Source organism: Photinus pyralis, unplaced genomic scaffold, assembly GCF_008802855.1.
Source record: "Photinus pyralis isolate 1611_PpyrPB1 unplaced genomic scaffold, Ppyr1.3 Ppyr1.4_LG8, whole genome shotgun sequence".
Taxonomy (NCBI): Eukaryota; Metazoa; Arthropoda; class Insecta; order Coleoptera; family Lampyridae; genus Photinus; species Photinus pyralis.
Window position 1 is genome coordinate 16,462,810 of NW_022170819.1, and position 24,102 is coordinate 16,486,911.

Below are 24,102 nucleotides of genomic sequence, written 5' to 3' on the forward strand. Positions count from 1 at the left end.
ATTCTTCCATAGATCAAAAAGTTAGCACTGCGCATGCGCAAAATAAAATTTTGAAACTGGCGTTTGATTTTCATTTATTCCAAGTGCCTATGTATCAAATTTCGTTTAAATTCTTCCATAAATTAAAAAGTTGGCGCTGAGCATGCGCAAAACCAAATTTTGAAACTGGAGTTAGATTTTTTTAATTCCAATTATATGTGAAAATTGTGTTACGTTATTTTTGCTCGTAATTCAAATTTATTATTCTTACTCTTATTTATATCCCTACACCATCTAGCTAGGTATTTTCTTTGTAATCCATTAGTTTAGATGTAAATTGTTCTTGTAGTAAATTTGTTATTATCTTAGTATACCGGGTGGTGCACGGTAATAGGAACATAGGGATTTAACATGGGAAATTAGTTTTATGCAATATTCTGGCATTCTGCCCTCCTGTACATTTTACAGAAGAAAACTGTAGTCAGAATTAAAAGGTGCATATAAAACTGTTTTTACATGTTTTATTAAGCTTTTGGTATACCCGCAAATTTAAAAATAAATTTCAACATTTATGTGCTGCGCTATTCATACTATACCTCTTGTTTGTTTGGTTGTGTTGCTATCTGTCACAGATAAGGCAGAAAAACGCCCTTTTGAATTCAGACGGCCGTTACACAAGTTCAAAAGTAATATTTTTATTTTCGACGACTCCTTGATCTAGTGTTTGATGACATATTGGTTTTCGCCAATCGAATTGTAATTATACTGCATTTGTTTAAATAGTCATTTTACAATTATAGCTCCTTTGTTATTCTCGGAACGGTGGACGCAAATAACACAGTTATTGAATTTGGAAAGTAAATAATTCCATAGAATTTGAATAATTTCAGTCTGACGTTAATTTAATACAACATTTGATAAGCTAAAGAATCCCAGGTAGATTTAAAAGCAACTCCAAACCTTTTCCCGTTTATGAAAGAAGAACATTCCGAAGTCTTTTACATAAGTACATAAAGTACAGTGTTAATTAGCTGGACCTCCTCTAGTCCAGAAGGTATCGGTAGGTAAGTACTACAGGCGGTTGGACTCTTAGCGAAAGTGACACTCTACTAAAGCGCTAGCTTCCTATTTATATGCGAGGTCAATTAATTATGCCTAACGCACACCTTAATACAACCCGAGTTACATACGAGCATCATTTGCAATGCATTTTTTGTCGAAAAGTCGCCGCTTTCAGACCTTTCTAAAAAGCGATGAGCAAAACGATGGGAAGATTTGACATCGCCAGCACCAAACTAACGATAAAAAGCACTTTCGGTGGGAGAAAAACGGAGATTTTAATACAGGAAAAACCACAATTAATTATCTGGCTAGAGTCGGTTTTCTTTTTCTGTATACCTATTTTATGTACCTATTCTGCATAATTTCTTTTTAAATGGCCGTTTAAATAACCGTGTCCCTAGGGTAAGGATAAGTTTTATTCATTATGATTATAAGATCTTTGTGAGTTAATGTTTATTGATCATTAAATAAATACATCTATTTGAATGGTGCAACACTAATAAAAACTGTGAAGTAGGGTCGATGTTGACAGTAAGTACACAAACAAACTATCAATAAAAGTGAAATGCAGTTACTTATACGCATTGATCCAGGTCTTATGGAATTGTAAGGCGACCATTACATAAGTAACAATTGTTCCGCACACCTACAAGAAAGAAGTGAGCTTAGCCAATGAGACACGGGAACCTTACCGTCGCGAAGAGTTTTGTACCAACTACAAAAATGTCGCACGCATTAAATATGGGCCTCTGCGCCGTGATGACGTTTATTAACATCTCCACCTGAAAGTACGGCACGGCACGGTTTGTTATTTGGTCGCATACAACATTAGACTTACCTGCGCAGCTTCCGTACGAGTCAACTTACTTACATGATACTTAAAGAGAAACGAAAGAATCTCGTCAGTCTGAAACAAAGGGGCCAGATTATCATCAACGTGTAATACTCCGGTTCGTAGAAAATAAGGAGTTGCAACTTAATGGACGCCTTTCGACCTACTACACGCGAATAATAAGTGGCAGTATTCATGACCGATTGGCCACGGAAACTCCAACAGGTGTTAGAGGTGAAATGGCCTGCGGTTTACGGAACCGAAACTAAACAAGTATCAATTGTGCAGATAAAGCGCATTTTTTTAAACCGAAATAGCTTTTGTTTTGACATCATCAATGGATATATTTCTTGCAGACGTCTCAATCACCCTTTGTGAGTGCCCTCTTCCGACCTTTCATTAGAGTACCATGACGGATAAAACTAGTTCAACATCCCCTCCTTCCCCTCCTACCCGTACTTTGATAAGAGGACAGAAACACGGGCAGTAGTTGGTAGAAAACGGTTCCTTTCGTTGAGACCTTTAATTAGAATACAATGGGAGATAAAATTAATTTTTAACAACATTTAAAACAAATGAATGTATACGTTTGTTACCATTTTATTGCTAATTTTATTTTGTCTTCAAAGTTTAATAAGAAACGTGCACTAGGTTCATTTGTTTTACTTTGATGTAGGATATCTAGGTTAATGTTATTGATGTGATTATAATAAGTTTTTTTGAAAAATTTTCTTGTATGTTACAAAATCGAAAAGAGAAAAAGAACTCTATCAAATGAGCCTATTGAAAAATTGCACTGTCGATAAAAATTCAATGGTTTTTCGTTACTCATTTGTTTTCTGAAATAAAAACAAATGAATGCTGCCTTATTATGGGAAAAAAATGTTATACAACTTTTATATACAGAAATGTTGTATACATTCCATAGTTACCGACATACTATATTCCATACATAATGGCACCCTGTATACTCTTTACCAAATATGTTAATGGGAAAAAATCAAAGAATGCAATTTTGGACTGTTACTGCAGCGCATAAATTTTAATGGGCCAAAATTTCGTTTAAAATATGCAGTAAAAATACTCACCAAGGTGTCAAACTGTTGAATGCTGTCTACGATCTCCCACATGAAGTACAGGGACGCGAGAAGTTGCAGTTCCATTATAAGAAATCCGGTTGGAGCATGTTCATAATCTAACGCAGCGGAGCAAATTATAATGGAATTAACGATTATAATCAGAGTGGACGATGTCAGCCAAAGTACTGAGTTGGGATTGGAGAATTTTTCGAGACAACGGAAAATGTACATGAAACACAAATGTTGTCTCGCCGCCCGAGACACGTAACTTTCAAACGTCTGCTTTTCTGGTGAAATTGACGTGAGATATTCGGACATAAATTTTTTCAAATTGTCATGGTACAGTTTAATGCTAGCGGTGACGGCATCAAATTGTATAATGCACCCAAAGGAGAATAGCAGTTCAATGTAAAAGACGAAACCGCAAATGAGTTGTTCGAAAAAATTGGAATTTTGCTCAAATTTGAGATTGAGCACGTAAATTATGGAAACGGTTGGAGCAGCTAGTGCGATGCTAATTACAAAAAGTGATTTTCGACGAACCCGCTTGATATTCTCCGCCGGTAACAATATTTCTCCAGTTAATGCCGTCCAATTTTTATACATCAAATCGGTCGCCCTGTATCCGTCAAGTGCAATTTTTGTGTTCCATAAACTGTTGACAACTATCTGAAGGTACCGACAAGAAAGGAGTAGTATCATAAGAGTTGTCATCCATTCCAGGGGATTAATACTGTCTGCACGAGCCTGGTGTATAGCAAAGGAAAGGTATAGGACAACCGAAAGCAGCCCAATCGAAATCAGCGTGGAGATTACGCAATGGAACTTTGAAATTGAAATTTTGTCGATCTTGTTTCGGTGGCGGCATTGCATCGATATCGCCGGAAAAGCGATCAAACCAATGAACTGCAATAACGTTTGAAACTCACAACAGACGCAATTATCAGGATCGGTCTTCATTTTCACGTAAAACAAACCAAACTGATGGTGCCCCGATATTATCATCATTAACAGGGATTCCATTTACCTAATGATTCTGAAATTGTCGACGTCTGTCGAATTTTATTTACTGTTGTCGATAATGTACTACATTATTAGCTCTTGTTTTGAATATTAGTGGAGACCATTTATAAAGTTGTTGAGATTATTCTGATTTGATTACCATCTAAACCTCGAAAATACTGTCAAAATAAAATGCAACACTACGATTACTGATACTGGTTTACTTTTTCATTGAATTTTCTCTACTTTGTGGGATTAATTCAAGTCTTGAAAAGGAAAATTTATGTAAATTCCTAGGAGCCGTATAATGAATGGCACGTTTGATTGGCGGTTCAAATTATGGTCACTTAAAGTTAGATGGGCGGATATAGATCTCGTATAAAAAATATTGGTTACACACAATCAACCACTAAGTAGGTACATGTATTCTTCTAGTCACTATAGGGCCACAGAATGCAATTTCGAGCGTTTAAAATACCTGCTATTGTGCGCATTTACCGTAATATTTCCTAATTCGCAAGTTATCCCTTGAACTTCACTGAAATTTCAACTCGCGCGTTTGTTTTTCACGTATATACTTAACTTACGCTACCGTAATGTCTCCGAAATTAATGTACGCTCTAGAAAATTAGAGTGTCGCACCAAAACATAAAAACACCCCTCATTAATTTCCAAGTAACTCTTCCTCCCTTCTAGATGAGAATCTGCTTTTCACAAATAATACAATAATACAAACCCCACGGTAATTTACAGGGGGTTGATCTAAATTCGCTTAAAGCCCAACGCGAATTTTTGAACGAGTACTCGTGCACAGATAGTGAATTTACATCAAGGTTACTCACATGCGTATGTGAATCGTGAAATCCATAATGAGAACTGGACTTTGAATCCCACACTAAAAATTAAGACTCTACAAAAATACCAAATGTAACCCTCGTTCCTACCACTCCCAAAAAAGTACATACCTCTTTAACTAAGAGGGCTAAAATTATAGATCGACGTGCAATAATCGTTGATGGAAATTACTTTTGAAATTGAAATATCAGCCAACTTTTTTTTATTTTAATTTTATTTTTTAATTACAATGAAGCCAGAAGAATAACGCTCACTATCCGCACTACTGGAGAAGAGGGGTGAAATTCTATTTCAATCAATAATACGAAATCCCCACAAGAACTCAATCGCCAAAGAATTAATACCAATGGATGGCGGCGATTAGAATGCCATGCGTTTTCATGCTTCAGGTGTTTAATGAAGTGCTCTAGCACGGCTACTTAACGAAAGAGAAAAATGAATAGTGATACTAACATTGTTTAAATACTTAGACAATGGTACTAGCGATAACCACAACTCACAGCGCCGCAAAAATTTCGCGCCAGAAGCTACGCGTTTGACAATTCCAAGATTACAATAGATACGAGTATCATTCAAGAAAATATACGGGGAACAATAATAGTGTTTTTAATGAAGAAAATAAACCGTAACAAACCGTACTACAACACCCAAATTAGTCGCCAATACTATTACAATATTTTATTTAATTCAAAAAAATACAGTTAGGTAAATAAATTTCTTTCTTTTTTTATATATAAGGGTGAGCAACAAAAATGTATTTTTTTTTTAAATAAAAATGGTAGGTAGCTACAATGATTAAAAATATAACATTATACTGATTTTAAATAAATTCTTATCTTTTCAAAAATGAATAATAATCTTTAGCGTAATAATTTATATTTATGCACGACCCATTGAGAATTTTTCCGAACATCTTTTGTGGGCCAGATGACTTCGCTTTTTAGCGCATTTCCACAAAAATAAAAAAAGGCGCTATTGTGGCCACTTTGTCCGTCCGTCCGGCTGTCCGTCCGTCCGTCCGCTCGTTTTGCGACGCTACTAGTTCTTTATCTTAAGAGCTATTGTTCTACTTTTTCGCTATTTGGTTCGTTATGGTGTCGAGGCTTGCACCAAGGAAGGAATTTTTCTGCGTTTATTGCTAAAAAAGTTATTGTAAAAAAAACCAACAAACCGTTTTTTACATGTTCCATAATTTTACACTTTTGCCGTTTATTAACCATCCTAGAGATCATTTATAATTTTGTATTGTTGTCTGTCGTCTGTCTGTTGGTCTGTCCGTCTGTTCCTTTGCCTGTCTGTCCCTCCATCTGTCCGTGTGAACGATAATTTTGTTTAGAAATGTCCGATCGCTTATGAACTGAATTGCATGAAATTCAATATGGACATAGCCTTAGCCATATAATACGCAATGCCAAAAGTTGAGTCGAATCGATTCAAAATTCATAGTGCCCTTTTCGCATCTCGACCATTTATAAACCGAATTGCAAACTTTTTTTCTTATAAAAGTATTTGAATGAAATTTGATACATAGGCACTTGGAATAAAGGAAAATCTAACGCCAGTTTCAAAATTTGGTTTTGCGCATGCGCAGTGTGAACTTTTTTATTTATGGAAGCATTTAAACGAAATTTGATACATAGGTGCTTGGAATAAAGGAAAATCTAACATTAGTTTCAAAATTTAGGTTTGCGTATGCGCAGTTCCAACTTTCTTATTTAGAAAAGCATTGAAATGAAATTCTTCTTATAAACTGAAATTGAAGTAGCACGTCAAAAATGGATTGCTCATGTGCAACGCTATCTTTCATATTTGTGGCCGGATTTTTACGATTTTAACAGAAGTTGCATCTTACAAATGGGAAATGAATGCAAGTGGAAATGCGCTTACTGTAAATCGTTTACGATTACTTTTTAACTTGTTTGTCCTGAATTCAGTAGTAAAAAGAAAAATTTGTTGATTTCGAGGTTGATCCTTATTTATTAAGAGGTAAATATTCCTCCAAGTTTGATATCAGTTCATATTGGAAAAACCAAAAATTTCGCTCATGTTTTGATACAAATATTCATTTTCATGATGTCTCACTAACTTGACTTGACATAAGCACAACAGTGACACTTCCTTTAAAATACAGTTGTCAGTGTCACCCATTAGCTGTTATCGTATGCCGCTTAGGAATTTAGCTAAAAAGGGGAATTGGAACATTTTTTTGACAGTTAAAATGGACTAGTGCAAACGAATTTCTTTAAAAAGGCTGGCTGAGAATGTGAAAACAGTTTTTTAATATTCTCAAGTGTAAAAAGGACATCAAATTTAGAAAACTATACGCAGACTGTATTTCTATCGGTATTGTTTCTGTTATACAATGCGATCAAAAATGATTGGCTCTCTAGTCGCCTTTGGAATTTTTGTTTACATGGGAAATCGTATCTAACTTGAACTTCCAAAGGCGACTCGACAGCCAATCATTTTTGATCGCCCGATATAATATAACGGGCGATCAAAAATGAGTTGCTGTCGAGTCGCCTTTGGAAGTTCAAGTTAAATACATGCAAACAAAAATGCCAAAGGTGACTCGACAGCAACTCATATTTGATCGCATTGTACCACAACGTTTCCTATGTTTATGTTCCGCTAAAAAAATACCTGTTTGTCATTTGTTATCCATTGGGCGCTACTTTATGGTGTAGTGTACTTAACCCCCAGATTCTACGGTAACTTGACACTACAAGAACACGCAAATAAAGTCAACCCGGCAACGTTTAGAAATGGCCACCCGAAAAACTATTCCCTCCAAAACTAAACAAAATCCCGCTTAAATTTGAAAAGTGACACGTGGTTAAACAAAGGCAGGGCTCCCTTACGTTAGTTGTAAATAACGCTATGACCTGAAGCGCAGTAGGGATTTGGAAGGAACATAAAATAAAACACTGAAATTGTGAAAAGTTTGTTTAATATATATCGTGATTATTATGATAGTAAACGCTCGGAAATTTAAGTCCAAATAAATTACATTGCAAAATAAACTTTGAAAATGGTAGTTCGCCGAATAAAAATAGAAATAGGCTGGGAAACTTACCAATAAAAAAACCAGCCGTCAAATTAATATTAAATTATGTAGTAAAATTAATTGTTTGTAATAATGTGAATACGTAACATAAAATTATAACATCACAAAAAGTAGCATGTAGACTTCAAGAGGTAACATATAGGTTAAAAACAAGTTTTGGGAATTATGGGTCAAGTAAGCAAGTACCAATATTCTAAGAAAGGGTGAAATACACAGGATGTGACTCATCTTTGGTGCAATAAAGTCCGTTTGTTAAAAGCAAGATGTAAAATTACATGGCCTTGTTGGCAAATTTAACTAAAACGAGATATGTGGAAATTACGAATCGTAATTCATTTATCGCACATAGATTCTAAACTGAAAAGCTTTGATTGTGTAATCCCGCTCCTGCAAGATAGGTAACCCGCCCCTGGTTTCGGGGTTTCGAGCCTACAGTTAAATGTCGAAGACAATCACGGAATTAGGTGTCGTACTTCAAATGGTTACAGTTTTTACCACCCCCGTGACTGCTTCATTCACGGAGAAAATTGTTAGTTACAAACAACAAGTCAGTACATACATCAAACGAATCGGTAATTTCCACATATTAAAATATAATGATCAAAACTTATATGAATGTTATTTCAGGTACAAGACCAAGTAACCAACATCAATAAACATAACGCGTTCACGACCGCCATTTAAGACAAGATGCCAAACGCAACCCTCGTTTGTGCTTTCTAGATGGCGCAGGCAGCTTTTTCCCACCCAGAAATTGCATGGTTGCCAACTTTCAAAAATGTATTTATCGTTGTAAGTTGTATATACAAGGTGGAACCTCTGAATGGAAAGCAAAGGGCATGTGTATCTTTTGCTTTTGGTCGCATTTCTCGAAATCGATAATTTTCACGAAGGCTTACTCTGAGGTAACTGAGAATTTTTGATTGGAAATATACATAAACATGTAATTTATTCATGTTTAATTTAATCTAGCTAAACAAAGTGGTACGTTCAGTGCCGTTTTTAAGGGGGGGCTATGGGGGCTAATGCACCCGGCGGTTAGAAGATGAACGGCGGCAGTTCACCCCTCTGTACTCGGCGCCACTGTTATCTTGTACGAAAGATAACACGTACGACGACGCGGCGACAACCTACGCCGTTTTATCAATGAACAATGATTTGTTACAGACTATGAACTTTGACGACGTCATAAATACTTTTGCGGAAACCAAATCAAGAAAAGTTATTTTTTGATTTTTTTGATTTTTTATTTTGTGTTAATGTGTGTTGCTTTATCATTGCAGAATGTATGATTTTGTTTGAAATAAATTTTAAATAAAATAGCATTTTTCGTTAATACCATATCGCATCGCACTAGAAAATGCTTTTTAAAGTACCTAATTCTATAACTTTTGAATCTTTAACATAGCGCGGCGGTCTAGATTTGTAGCCCCCGGCGGTAAACTCTGTAAAACCGGCACTGGGTATACGTTTCTGTTTTTTGAAGGTATTATGTTATAAAACAGCGTTCATATAATAATATATATTTATTTATTTCAATAGTAACATGGAATCCCATGGCACAAATTCAGCAAAAGCAGCTCGTGATATAATATGTGAAGTACCTAGTATTGTACCTACGTATACCCGCCGTCAAAGGGAAGTATTATTACAGCTTCATCAGGGATAAATAAAAATAATCAAATTTCTTTTGTTTTGATATTGATATATTTTATGCGGAATCATTATTAAACGCCTACCACTTTAACGAGGAATAAGTGGTAGGTGTATTAGTGCATTAGCGTTTTTTCTCCCCAATTTCTTTGTGAAAATCGAAATTTGTCTTCTTTTATTTTTTTGATATGCGGATATTCCTTATACGTCATCATATTGAAAAAATAAGCAGCACAAACTTGCCTCTCTAGTGTCGATTCAGTAGTATTGTTTACGGATTGCGATGTTGTGCTTTCCGCTTGTGTGTTGGTCACGCGTGCGTCCAAAAAATCAAAACGGTGCCAAATTTTTACACAAGCACAAATTTCCGGCAAAAATCCTTCTAATTACTGGTATAGTCGTATTCTGCCTATGGGCTACCATTTGATACCTTCCTAAACAAAAAAAAGCGCATTTCCACTTGCATTCATTTCCCATTTGTAAGATGCAACTTCTATTAAAATTGTAAAAATCCGACCACAAGTATGAAAGATAGCGTTGAATATGTGCAATCCATTTTTGACGTGCTACTTCAATTTCAGTTTGTAAGAAGAATTTCATTTCAATGCTTTTCTAAATAAGAAAGTCGGAACTGCGCATGCGCAACTCTAAATTTGGAAACTAACGTTAGATTTCCCTTTGTTCCAAGTGCCTATGTATCAAATTTCATTTAAATGCTTCCATAAATAAAAAAGTTAGCACTGCGCATGCGCAAATAGTTATTTATGCAATGATTGTATAAATGAGGCGTTTTATTGGTGAGTGAGATGTGTAGTCCAACAGACAGACGACAGACAGCAATACAAAATTATAAACGATCTCTAGGAATAAACGGCAAAAGTGTAAAATTATGGAACATGTAAAAAACGGTTTGTTGGTTTTTTTACAATAACTTTTTTAGCAATAAACGCAGAAAAAATTCCTTCCTTGGTGCAAGCCTCGACACCATAACGAACCAAATAGCGAAAAGAGTAGAACAATAGCTAAGATAAAGAACTAGTAGCGCCTCAACGAACGAGCGGACAGACGGACAAAGTGGCCACAATAGCGCATTTTTTTATTTTGGTGGCTAAAAAGGATTTAGAAATAAAAAATTATTTCCAATGTACCTATAATAATAGGCGGATATGCATTTTGTGCACTTTTCGTCTTGGGAATAGGAATATGTAACATTATGATTTACAAATCAACAGCTTTCATGAACATTAGCTAATTATATACCTAGTAATTTATCTAATCCAGATCATTAGGAACGGCGCCGGCGTAACAATGTGCAGGATAATGCCAGGTAGTTTCTTTTGTTTTGAGTCGTCGCCTCAGGAGTTATAAGTGCAACTCGAGTTGCCTATACTTACGGTATCGTTTTGATTTTTTTTAAGGTCGCGAAACATATTTTTTTGTACACCGTGGACTAAATCAACGTGTTTTGTCGGTTATTTAAGGAAAAAGTCACTTTTTCTCTCAACTACGTTTCGGGCAACAATCTGCACCCTCGAAACTAAAACACACACTTTGGTCCCTTTGTATATAATATACTTTTTAAAATATATGCATTATCGTACTAGATGGAAACAATATCTTTAAGTACCAACGTAAGAAATACTGTCGCATTTCCAAATTGGTGCTGTACGTTTGTCTACTCTCATTACAACGGCTGTTATTCACGAAAAACTATTTTTCTATTAATCGATCTTCCTAAAAAACTAAGACCGATATTTCAACTTTTAAGCGCATTTCCACAAAAATTTAAAAAAATGCGCTATTGTGGCCACTTTGTCCGTCCGTCCGTCCGCTCGTTCGTTGAGACGCTACTAGTTCTTTATCTTAAGAGTTATTGTTCTACTCTTTTCGCTATTTGGTTCGTTATGGTGTCGAGGCTTGCACCAAGGAAGGCATTTTTTCTGCGTATATTGCTAAAAAAAGTTATTGTAAAAAAACCAACAAACCGTTTTTAACATGTTCCATAATTTTACACTTTTGCCGTTTATTCCTAGAGATCGTTTATACTTTATAATTTTGTATTGCTGTCTGTCGTCTGTCTGTTGGACTACACATCTCACTCACCAATAAAACGCCTCATTTATACGCTCATTGCATAAATAACTATTTGCGCATGCGCAGTGCCAACTTTTTTATTTATGGAAGCATTTAAATGAAATTTGATACATAGGCGCTTGGAACAAAGGAAAATCTAACGTTAGTTTCAAAATTTAGATTTGCGCATGCGCAGTTCCGACTCTCTTATTTAGAAAAGCATTGAAATGAAATTCTTCTTATAAACTGAAATTGAAGTAGCACGTCAAAAATGGATTGCACATTTGCAACGCTATCTTTCATATTTGTGGCCAGATTTTTACGATTTTAACAGAAAAGTTGCATCTTACAAATGGGAAATGAATGTAAGTGGAAATGCGCTTTTTGTAAATCGTTTACGATTACTTTTTAATTTGTTTTAAGTATCGACGTTCTTTTCTTCATTACAAAGAATATCCACTATCGAGAATTTGTTAGACTGCAACTACAAAAGCAGCATTTCATAAGAACTTTTACCTATTTTTTCCAATATGGCGGATTGACTACAGAGGTTATCTGCGTAGAAAAAGTTATTGTATCCATACTAAATAACCCAAAATAACGTTTTTTTAGCAGATAACCTGCACGTTAAGTTTAACGTTAGTGATACATCACAGCTGTATTGGAAAATGGATAGCGGGGTTCTATTCTTGATAATAGGTATCGAAATAAATTTTAACACCTAAAACACGTGTATTCATTTCTACATTCTCATTGTAAGTACATTCTTTTACATTTTTACTGTTGCGCATGTCTCAGATTCATGGGCGTAGCCACAGCCATGGCCTAATAAGAGTATATTAGGCTATGGCCACAGCTATCTGTGGCGTACCTAGCTATATTTCAATAAGCTGAATAATAATATAAGCAAAATAAGGTATTGATTTAGAGAAAGTTGATTTTCCAAAGTAAGGAACACTTGAGGTTTTTTTACAGTAAAAAGGATGAGCAGCTGGTGTTTTGCCTCATTTTATATTTATAACTCCAACTGGTTTTCCATCGTTGTTGAAGACGCGTCCGTAAATACCAAAAGTTAAAAGTGCATCCTGCTTGTCAACGGTACTAACGCTGACCTCCACGTGGTCGTCACCAACTTGCTGCCTGCAGAAAGTGTAGTTACTGACAGGTTTTAAATTATATTTCAACGACGCCGGTTGATCATGTGAATGTTGAGCCTGGAACACCCCTTTTATTTCAATTCTTCCAAAGGTCACCCCTTTGGGCGGTACGTCGAGTCTGTGTCCACAGGATGCTATGTCTTCATTTGTACACGCCACCAATCCGCATGCTCGTGTTCCCAATCGATCGTTTGCCGACAATTGCACGGTACCATGGTAAGCCACCATCCTATACGTAGTACTTCGATAAATAAATAGATCACATACATCATTTCTTACTTGTAAACGTAATTAGTTGGCTGAGTTGAGGTCAGTGAAATATCGAAGTTGCAACAAAATTTCCCACCACTGCATACGGTTTCGCGCACTTCTTTCTGGGTGAGATCTACCGCTTTCCAAGTGTAATTGGCCAAATTCTCTGTGCTCGTTATGAAACCATTTATGTCTTCTACCCGCTCAACATTTGAACTAGGCAAAATGTTGATCACCTGAAGTGAGATAAGCAAAGCGTGTTCTGGCTTTATCCCTAATTTTACCTGACAAGGATGAGGAGGTTTCCTTTTGGACACCTTCGGTACGTCGGAAATGATCATCTTGGAACCTTCGCTTCCTGTTAGGTACACCTTCGCAATATCGCCACCTGCGAAATAAATCGCCGTGCCACCGTTTCGAGAGGCCGGATCGTGGAGATTGGCGGACAGCATGTTGACTCCAGTAGAAATAGTGTATCCGTGGTGTATGCTCAAAGCTGAAATAGGGTAATGCAGCGAAGTAAAAAAGAGATGTATACTACTATACATTGAATGAATGGGAGATGAGAAAACCACGCGACTGGAAAGACGATGTCGGTAACTTCGGGATCTTCCAGAGTTGTTAGCGCTGGATTACGGAAGGTGATGTCAAAGCAAGTGAAAATACCAAAAGTGACGCCGAAATCAGTTTTAAATGTTACGCTCTCATTCGCTGCACGAAAGAAGATCTCGTTCAATAAATTAATCTTTCGAAACCTAAACAGATCTGTTGCGCTTAATGCACTGACGTGCTGGAAGTTTACCTGGCCACGACCACTCCATCTCGATCGAACACGACGTTGGTGTTGTAATAGACAGTCTTCTTGGTGTTCTCTTCGTAAAACCGCTCGGCTAAATTTACGACGACGTAAATTCTATTTTTTAAAGCGGAGCAGGAGAAAGACTTCAACGCCTGGAAGTTGTCCACTTAAAGCAGTACGAAACGTACTCACATTTACCTTAGAATAAATCCCATCATTTGATTTACAGGGACTGACGTTCGATGAAGGTTCAGGGACCGCAGTGCTGAACATCTCAACGCGTTCCTCGTATGTGATTACGTCATACCATCCTGTTAAACCATCCTCAGGGAAGACAATTATATCGCACTTCTATAATTTTAGGGTAAATACCAAGGGTTGCAAAGTGAAGGTATACCTGCAGTCCGGCCTCGTCTATATAGTCTAGATAATTACCAACGTTTTGGTACAATCGGTCCAAAGGTTCTTCAGCTGTTAGGTTCGGAGAGTAAGCCACGACGGCTGCTCGATATTTACCCTTAAAAAATTCTTTCTATAAAATACGATATCTAGACGTATTCCGCTATATAAGCAAATTTAATTGTGTTTAGTTCAGTGTTAACATCGATATCGAACTGATAAATTTGGGAATGAAATATGCGTGATTAATGAATTGATTAATATTAATTAAAATAAAGCACGTACTAAATTTGCATTTACAATTGGCCCCTTTTATTAAAAAAAAAAAGAAATTCTTCTGATAATTCGGAGATATAGCTGGTATCCGCCATTAGTCGTAGGACTGTTTGAATGTATGCAACATAGTGTATATTAATTTATTAATTATTATCTTTCACAAGTATAAGACAACCAAACAAGGACAGCGTGTATAGAAAATATATAATTAAAAGAGATACAATGCTCTTCAGTTGCTTAGATCACACATATTAACAATATGATCTAAGCTATTGCGAGTAGGTAGGTACTCAAAAACAAGTTCAACTTGAAAAACCCTCTCAGCAAGTGTTTATGTACGCTACTGACTGCAGCAAATTTCAGCTTGCAGCTCTCTTCAGTTTGGTTAGGTTAGGCACGGTATGCATATCAAACGATGAAAATTTATTCTCCCACAGAGTTCAATAACCATGTTTCTTTCCATTAAGTATTAAGTACAAATGTGCGTATTAAGTTTATTTGGTGTGTTCCCGAATTACAGTGAAAAAAAGATAATGCTACACTTTCTCGAGTGAAAGATAGATCATTGATCAGCAGCGGCGTTCATTTCGAAAAAAAACTTCTAAAGTGTTATATAAGTGGAAGAATATTAAATACTTTATAAGTAATGGCTTACCTCATGAATGACTCCAGCCGCAAGAAGAAAATTAAGGCACAATATTACTATGATCTTCATTTTTCACTGATTAAAAAAACCTTTAGGTGTAGATGTAAAGGTACCTACGATAAATCGGTAAAACCAGAGAGATAACACAGTTAAAGCAAAAAATAAATTCCGTAATTTTTCTAGAATGAACTGCAATAATATTGACAAAGTCTAAACAAATAATGGCTCTTATCAATATTTACAGCAGCATCTCAAAATAATGAATCATAGTAGCAGGAGGTAATCGGGTATTCCCATTCTTGAGAAATGACGGGGATTCACTGATTTCTAAACTCAAGCTTACCACAGAACTTCGACTATTCGCGATTCAGTTTAGCACTAGAGGCGCTGGTGTAATTTACAGATGGCGTGGCGGCGGTTTCTAAACAGAGTTATTCGCTAGCAAGTTTTTATGTGAAATTCTACTAATTTTAAAGTGAATTGAGTGTATAAAGATTCACGTCGTATATATCTGCTATTTTTTCTTGTGTAATTGCACAGTTCACATTTAGAGAGCTTGGAAATATGCGTTAGAGGTTAGACGAATTATCCTTATTGTTAGTTGCATAATTGCACTGGTCACAATTAAAAGGTTTATACAGCAATCGTGAAGTCTTCGACTTTAACCGTTCTGCGCAGGCGCCGAGAACAGGGATTTTTGCGTAGGAAGCTTGGTAAAAAAAATCGGCGTGGAGTAATGTATCTAGCCCTTAAGTAACGTGCTGGCATAACGGGTTCCCAGTTTGTTTTTTTAAGTGGAATTACAGGTAGAAATCATTTTATGCTTTCTCGTACTAATTATTAATCTCAATCAATCAAATTTCGTGTCACAATTGGTTATTATTAACGAGCTCCTAGCGATTTTATAAGTTTGCGGCATCTGTCCGTCCGTCCGTAAGCACGATATCTCGGTAACGAATAGACCGATTACAATTGAAATTTTGTAGGTGGATTCTTTATCAAATTTGTAGATCGGAGTTCGTGAATTGGCAATGTAGCTCAAAAAATAAGGAAGGCCCGTTTGACATCTCTGTGAGTTATGAACCGAATTGAATGAAATTCAATATGCGTAATTATAGCTTTAGCCATATAAAAAACAATTCGAAAAAAGTTGAGCCTAATCGATCAGCATTTACAGTACTCAGGAGCTCGTTTTCTATATTTATTTACACGTTTGAGAGGTTCCACCCTGTATATACAACTTACGACGATACATACATTTTTGAGAGTTGGCAACCATGCAATTTCTAGGTGGGAAAAAGCTGCCTGTGCCATCTAAAAGGCACGAAGGGGGTTACGTTTGGCATCTTGTCTTGAATGGCGGTCATGTACACGTCGCTCCATAAATGTTTGTTGTTATTTTGTGTTATTTAATGCAGGTAGGAATTTTTGCATTTATATATATCGTATTTGTCTTTTGTATGCCACATTTTATATTTTTTGTGTTTCAATTCTAAGTATGTTTTTGAAATTTACTTGGTTTAACCGCAATCCATAATCACGTATGTGATACCGTTATGCTATTGTTTGTAATTGTTTACGTTTTTGGTGTAATGTTTGCTTAATTTATGTTTATTAATGTTGATTACTTGGTCTTGTCCCTGAAGTAACATCCATATAAGTTTTGATCATTTTACTTCAATATGTGAAAATTACCGATTCGTTTGATGTATGTACTGACTTGTTGTTTGTTACTAACAATTTTCTCCGTGAATGAAGCAGTCACGGGGGTGGTAAAACTGTAGTCAAAATTGAGCTACGACACCTAATTCCGCGATTGTCTTCGACATTCGACTGTAGGCTCGAAACACCGAAACCAGGGGCGGGTTACCTATCTTGCAGGAGCGGGATTACGCTAATCAAAGCTCTTCAGTTTAGAATCTATGTGCGATAAATGAGTGGCGATTCAATAATTTCCACATATCTTGTTTTTAGTTAAATTTACTTACAAGGCCATGTAATTTTCCATCTTCCTCTCAACAAAATGACTTTATTGCGCCAAAGATGAGTCACATCCTGTGTATTTCACCCTTTCTTATAATCTTGGTACCTGCTTGCCTGACCCATAATTTCCAAAACTTGTTTTTAACCTATATATGTTACCTATTGAAGTCTACATGCTACTTTTTGTGATGTTATAATTTTATGTTACGCATTCCCATCATTACAAACAATTAATTTTACTACACAATTTAATATTAATTTGACGGCTGGTTTTTCTTATTGGTAACTTCTTTTTTTTCCAGCCTATTTCTATTTTGTTTCGGTGAACTACCATTTTTAAAGTTTATTTTTGCAATTTAATTTATTTCGACTTAAATTTCCGAGCTTTGACAATCAATAATAATTGCGATAATTATTAAACAAACTTTTCACAATTTGAGTGTTTTATTTTACGTTCTTTCCCTACTGTGCTTCAGGTTAAAGCGTTGTCTACAACTAACGTAAGGGGCCCTGCCTTAGATGTTTGATCACGTGCCACTTTTCAAATTTAAGCGGGATCCTTATTTATTTATTTGCCGGGTTGACTTTATTTCTGTGTTCTGGTAGTGTGAAGTTAGCGTAGAACCTGGGGGTTAAGTACACTACACGTTTATTTACACTTTGCATTTAATGGTGATAACTGTTTATTGAAGCCTTTGTTTTGAGTAGCGTTACTGAATCATGATTATTCGTTTATAATGTTGAGATGCTCCACCCGTACAAACAACCTACATACGATGTTGCGCGCATTTTTGAAAAGTAGAAACCGCGCGACGTTTTAAAAGAAGGTAAAAGCTGTTTGCGCCGTTTCAAAATCGCGAAACGCTACTTATATTACGTCAATCTGGGTTTGAGCTGTCGTCGAGAGAGCATCGTTTAGTTTCAGTTTTTTTTTGTGTTTTGTGTTATTTAACGCAAGTAGTAATATTTGTATTTATTCATGTTCTTTGTATTGTGTATATAACCTTTTCTGTTTTTTTAAATAATTTTTAATTTCTGTTTTTGAGATTGATCACCAGTATTGAAAATTATTGTTTGAAACAGTTATCATTTTCGGTGTAAATGTTTGCTCAATTTCTGGTTATATTCACATTCACATGCATAGGAAATGCTATAACCAGAATAGTTAGAACATGTAAAGTTGATCTCGAATTTCAACTGTGGGTTTGAATATACCCAATAGGAACAAGTTACCCAATCAATGTGACCTAATGAAATTTCTCGGGTACCTACTGAGTGACTGTTCTTTTTATTGTATACTGTCAGGAATAGGGAATGCAATACCGGGATCCCGCAGTCTTTTTGCGGGATTAATCCCGTACGTAAATGGAAGCGGGATCCCGCGGGATTTGCGTGATTGCAGAATTTATCGACCAAGCTTACCCCCATACATTAGCAACTCTGCGAATTTGATTATTTCGCACATTTTTGTTGTTGCAGGTCATGCAATAATTACTCGCAAATCCGTGTCTGTTATTAACTTTGTTAAACGGCGAGTGAGTACGCAAATCGGACTTATTTTGCTACTGTTTTAAAACGCAGGAACCGTTATTCTTGTAGACAATATATCGGACTCCTCGATTGTTTATAAAAGAGTAGTAAAGTGGCTGTATGGAAATATTGCAACAAATATTCGCGAAATCCAGATAGACATGGAGGGGCCATAAAAGGTTACTCACCGGCGACAAGAAAAGACGGCGGATGTGATGCATTCTTTCCGCGAAATACAATGTGTTTTCTTGAGAATATTCCGTTAACTGTACAAAATTTCTTATTTCCGAATGTTTTTAAAATTTTACGGGATCCCGCAAATACCAGGATCGAAATTCTGCTGCGGGATTGCATTCCCTAGTCAGGAATGCCTTTTCCCAAAGTCATTTATTAATAGCGTAATCCAAACCTATCTTCCCTTTCATTAACTCCTCAACCGTCTGTGTGACTCAGTGGTAGAAAGTTGAGCTACACAGCCGGGAAGTCGCGTGTTCGAACCTGAGTTGAGGTGAATTTTTCAACTGTGGCAGAGATAGGAATTTGCTTAGATCAGTTTCGAGCATTCTGCCGGCTACTCCGAATTAGGTTTTCCTGCAGTTTTCCTTTCTTGATTACGACCGGATTTTGGTGAAATTTTAATAGTAGCACCTTTTAATAAAAGGAAATCGATGGATTATGTTGAACATGTAAAAAGCTGCTGCGCGCGCATGTGGAAAAGTAACGAAATGAGAAGTAAATACAACATGGGAAGGTGGTGGGTCGCAACAAAATGCTTTCGTGCGGAAAAGTTGAGTTATGAAGAAACTCATTTTTTATTTGTTTTAGTTTCTTTATTATCATTTTGTTAAACATAACGCTCAATAAGTGTTCATCATCTCGAGTTTTTATTGAGGAGAAAACACCAAAGAAACTCGTGCTCGCTCCGACGTACAAACACCAGTAGGTAACTAATATTTCGGTAAGTTCTTTTTCCTGAACTCGCCCGTGGTTAAAGTTTGCGTGCGGATGTTTACAAACACAAAAAAAACGAAGGCACCTCGGTTAAGAAACAAGTAAACCGCTCGACCGATAATTCACTAGTACCCAGGTAAGTACTTTTTATACCATTCCTAGATCGCCCACTAGAAAAACAGAAACGGAACGGGAATTCCGTCAGTGCCCGCACAACCTCGGTACTCTCCGCCGCGTTCTCTACCAATCGCAATTTACTATTCTTATCTGCGTAAACCGTGTCGTTCACAAATAACAAAACGATCCCAACGCAAACTGGGCGACACTCGCGTTGGTTCTCATTGCACCAACTCACCCTATTCAAACCCTTATGGCACTAAATATACGAAAAAGTATCTTAGTTACGAAGACGGTCTGTGTTGTGCTTCACTCCATTCGGGTGTTGCCACATTGTTAGGTGCCAGGAATGTTTTTCCTCTCATACGGTATACATTTGTGAAATCAACTCCCTGGCGAAAAGGAGTTCGAATCTGATTTATGCATAAAACATAAACATAACAGTTTGTTTGTGCAAAGGTGATTTAATCAATAGTTAGTAGTAGGAGAAAATGATCATTGCCACGTCCGCGTCCATATACCTACTTTATGACCGTAATTAACTGAGATATTTACATCATTTTCTTAATGCGTTACTACACAAACCTAATGATTTTCACTTATCAATTATTTACTCGCACCGCAATTGCCATACGCAGGTACCACAAATTGTACGCACGACTGCCATGGTGGTCGCAAACTGTATACCGTGTATCCTGAAGGACCTCGTATACGTTGGAAGTTTCTTTGGAATTCCATGTTTTGTTATATCGTGTGACCACAACTACTTGTACTCCAAAACTGATTTCCATTGGTCTATAAGATCAGTTATCACTTCCTTTGCTATTGCAATCACATTGCTTATAGGCACAATTTACCACGCAAGAGTTTCTTTAAGTGTCACCAGTAAAAATGAGAACCTAGTCGTGTGGGCATTTACATGCATGCACTTCCTGTCGTATTTGAGGGCCTGTATAACAGCATTAACAGTCCTGTTTTATACAAAACTCATACGAGCATGTGTGGCGGCGATAAACGATTGGCTCAAAGACTGGTATGACCTAACAGCGGAAGTCACAATGACCAAATCCACTGTGGAAAGACTACGATTGCAGATAATGGCCTGGCTCTTCGGCCATTTCGCAATATTTGGTATCTACATTACGAACACCGAAGAGAGAAATGCCCTTCTCGTGATAATGGATCTAGTCAGTTTTATCATTGACACAATCACGATACTTTGCTTTAGATACGCCGGAGTAATTTTTTTCACCATTTTTTACAGCCACCAACAAAACTTCAAAGTGTATTTCTTGAAAAACACGACCCTTAATAACAGAACGAAAGAATTCGTGCTTTTCTATACCAACTTAAGACGGTGTTTGCAATCCGCAGATAAGATTTTTGGGCCAATCGTTATTATTTGGTTATTAACATCTATGGCGATTAACGTAATTAACACTTTTGTGCTGGTTATGCTGCTTCTCGGAAAAATCCATTTTCAACCAAGCGTCACGGTTTTACCGGTTTATATACCACTAATTTTGGTTTTCAGCGCTATTGCCGTCATGGAAAATCTTCACAGAGTTGTAAGTTTATGAACCTTTTTACATTGCTTCTTATCATAACAAAAATCGATTTAAATAAAACGATTAAGGCAATGCATTACCTACTGACCATGCAAAAATCTAGAAACAAAACATTTGCTGTTTATGTTCAACTTTGTCATGTGTGCGAAATACTTTTTAGCGCATTTTTTAAGAGTTAAAAACAATGTGCTATTGTTTTCGTTTTGTCCGTCCGTCCGGACCCACTTTTGCCGTTTTGAACTACTTCTAGGGGAATGGTCCTAAAGTCCTGGAATTTTTTGCACATCCGTCGTTTGTGCTATTCATATGCCCTGTTCACTTAACGGACCCGAAGAAACGTATCTAGAAACATAAACCATGTATTTGGTCTATGCTAAAAATGTATAAAACAGGGAATACGTAGCGGTTTTCGTCTAATGATATCGAATATTGCAATTTACTAAAGTGCTTATATATTTGCAGAATGACGATCTACTGTCGTTTTTGTTCAAAGCCCCTCTCAGCAAGTTACCGAAGATAGAAATAGACGAAGTATGAACACTGATAAAATTTATATCAGAACTTGATATTTTCTTGCAGATTGAGATCCTTATAAAGCTTTTAATCATTAAAAAACCAGGCGTTACAGGAATGGGTCTATTCGTAATAGGATTAAAGACAATAACTTTGGTAATTTATTCTGCCAATTTACGGAAGCCTTGCTAATAGATCTGTTGTAGCTGTGCGGTATCATTATTACGTACGTGTTAGTTGCAGTTCAGTTCCAGTTGCAAGAATAATAGTGATTTAGGATTACCCCTTTATTTCTCTGAATCGTCAAATACTGGAGATCTTATTGATCGAGGCAGTTTATAGCTCTGAATTTGAATTTAATTTTCGACTCCACTCCAGTAATCCATACATTAAGATTTCAAGTTCAAGTTTAATTAATATATAAATGGACGGGTGACCCTTTTTGGGTTACATGAAAAATATAATTTAATTTTCTATACTAAAACTTTGAATATAACTATATTTTATATTCAAAGACTAAACGAAGTGTATAATCTACTGAGTTTTGTGTATGTTAGATAAGAGTATTGTAGATATGTCTAGCTATGATGTGAATACATGTTACATATAATATTGGGTCTGTTTATATTTGAACTTGGGTCCCATATCAAGCCCTGCAATTTTGGCTCACCATATAAATCTATATATATATACAATTGGACGTTTTGGGGAAAGGTTACAAAAACCGACATCTAATTTACATACCGAAAGTAACAGGCCACTTTCAGACATCGGTAGCAGAGCAGTTGGCTCGGACGGACGGGCGGACGGACGGAGAGTGGAATAGAATATCTAAAAAGACATCAAGTGAGCATAGCTTCGGTTACACATTACTTGAACACGATATCTCTATTAAGTCCTTTCGCCAAGGAATAAACGGTTAATTAAATCATACAGGGCAATCCACACCGGATAATCTCCTTCTTCGTGAAACATAAAATGAGTACTTATTATATTTAGTATTGTAAACTTTGCCCGCATGCACTTCAAGAGAAATAATTAGTGGTAGGTAACTGTAAACCAACAATGGCGCGAGAATGTCAATCCAGAAGGTATCTGAAGGTCCTGGAAATGGTACCTAGACTGAAGTTGTATTTAGAGATGAATGCCGCTAAGTAATTTTAACACTCCAGCAATTTACCTTTGCACGCACGAAACAGTTAAAAAAAGGCAGATTCATACACAAAGAATTGAAGTCAAACTAAACGAGTTTAAACATTGAAGGAACTGGGAAATATTAAACAAATCAAAATAAGGATAACACTTGAAGTGAAACCATTAAATAACAAACGAATCCAAGGGTTACAAAACCTGAAGTCAATAAAAGTCACAATAAAACGAAGAGTTACAATTCAAGTTAAGTACATTATTACCTTTTGTTATGGCACAAATATTACATGATAATATTAAAGTTGGAACAAAGTCAACTGGCCTCAGACTGAACGCAGAAAGCAGTGACGCTAAATTTTACAATGAACCTGTGAACCAATGAATTACAAAATGTAAAATCAGCAAAGCTAAATCAAGACACAATTTTCTACATATACAAATTAACATCGTTTCAAAATTGCTGATATAAGGAAAGGGTCCCCAAATATTTTTGAAGACGGGCCTCTAAAATGAAGTTACGCTACTGTGTACAGGCTTTTGTCTGTTGGTACGTTGGACCTTGGTGTTCTACCCATTACAAGCTCGCCGTGCGGTAGCTCAATAATCCTTAATTTGGGTCTTCGCATTTTGTTAAAATTCTCTTTACTATTTTTACGGCTGTTTCAATTTGACCGTTTGATTGGTGGTACAGCGGACTGATGGTGTTCCCTTACCTGTATTAAATAATCTGAAATTCCTACTGTGAATTTAAATCTTTTCTACAAAGAACTCAATAAATACGAAACTGAACAAAGAAATGGATATTTTGATAAGAACAAGTTTAGATCCAACTTCCGCTTCAGTTTAAAATTATTTTTATTGATCAGTAGAACACCGCCACCATGCGCCATCTTGGATTTTGTAACGTCACAAGGTCATGAACCCGGAATTTCCAAAGGTCATGACCCTTGGATTTCTCCATTTCTTAAACTTTGGTCCAAAGTCATACTCTTTGATGCCAGATCAAGGTTATGGCGGTGGATTAAGGTCTTGACCTTGGGATTTCCCTGGTCACGTCACAAGCTCGTTGCTTTTGGAATTTTAGCGTCACCGGGGAAATACCAAGGTCATGATTTGGGGGAAAACCTAAGATCATGAGTTATTATTCGGCTACCTTCCTG

General features: G+C 36.4%; 3 protein-coding genes across 4 annotated transcripts; 1 reads left to right on the plus strand and 2 right to left on the minus strand.

The window, feature by feature from the left end:
- Positions 1-1,537: 1,537 nt before the first annotated feature.
- Positions 1,538-3,043, minus strand: LOC116177614. Its single transcript, XM_031496625.1, has 4 exons — positions 2,962-3,043; positions 1,880-1,948; positions 1,734-1,823; positions 1,538-1,687 (listed from the first exon to the last, which is right to left on the minus strand). Exons 1-4 carry the CDS (start codon positions 3,034-3,036, stop codon positions 1,613-1,615), a joined length of 309 nt encoding a protein of 102 aa, XP_031352485.1. The 5' UTR covers positions 3,037-3,043; the 3' UTR covers positions 1,538-1,612.
- A 9,267-nt stretch (positions 3,044-12,310) lies between these two features.
- LOC116179681 (vanin-like protein 2) lies at positions 12,311-15,417 on the minus strand. The gene is made up of 8 exons (XM_031499495.1): positions 15,141-15,417; positions 14,208-14,327; positions 14,009-14,161; positions 13,814-13,962; positions 13,558-13,766; positions 13,296-13,507; positions 13,039-13,247; positions 12,311-12,988 (listed from the first exon to the last, which is right to left on the minus strand). The coding sequence occupies exons 1-8, from the start codon at positions 15,198-15,200 to the stop codon at positions 12,607-12,609; spliced, it is 1,494 nt and encodes a 497-aa protein (XP_031355355.1). The 5' UTR covers positions 15,201-15,417; the 3' UTR covers positions 12,311-12,606.
- A 4,226-nt stretch (positions 15,418-19,643) lies between these two features.
- Positions 19,644-22,221, plus strand: LOC116179682. Of its 2 annotated transcripts, XM_031499497.1 has the most exons (3): positions 19,644-21,811; positions 21,860-21,949; positions 22,000-22,221. In XM_031499497.1, the coding sequence occupies exon 1, from the start codon at positions 20,378-20,380 to the stop codon at positions 21,290-21,292; it is 915 nt and encodes a 304-aa protein (XP_031355357.1). In that variant the 5' UTR covers positions 19,644-20,377; the 3' UTR covers positions 21,293-21,811; positions 21,860-21,949; positions 22,000-22,221. The 2 variants fall into 2 exon arrangements, with proteins under 2 accessions (XP_031355357.1, XP_031355356.1); XM_031499496.1 differs by having other exon boundaries at positions 19,644-21,949.
- Positions 22,222-24,102: the final 1,881 nt, after the last annotated feature.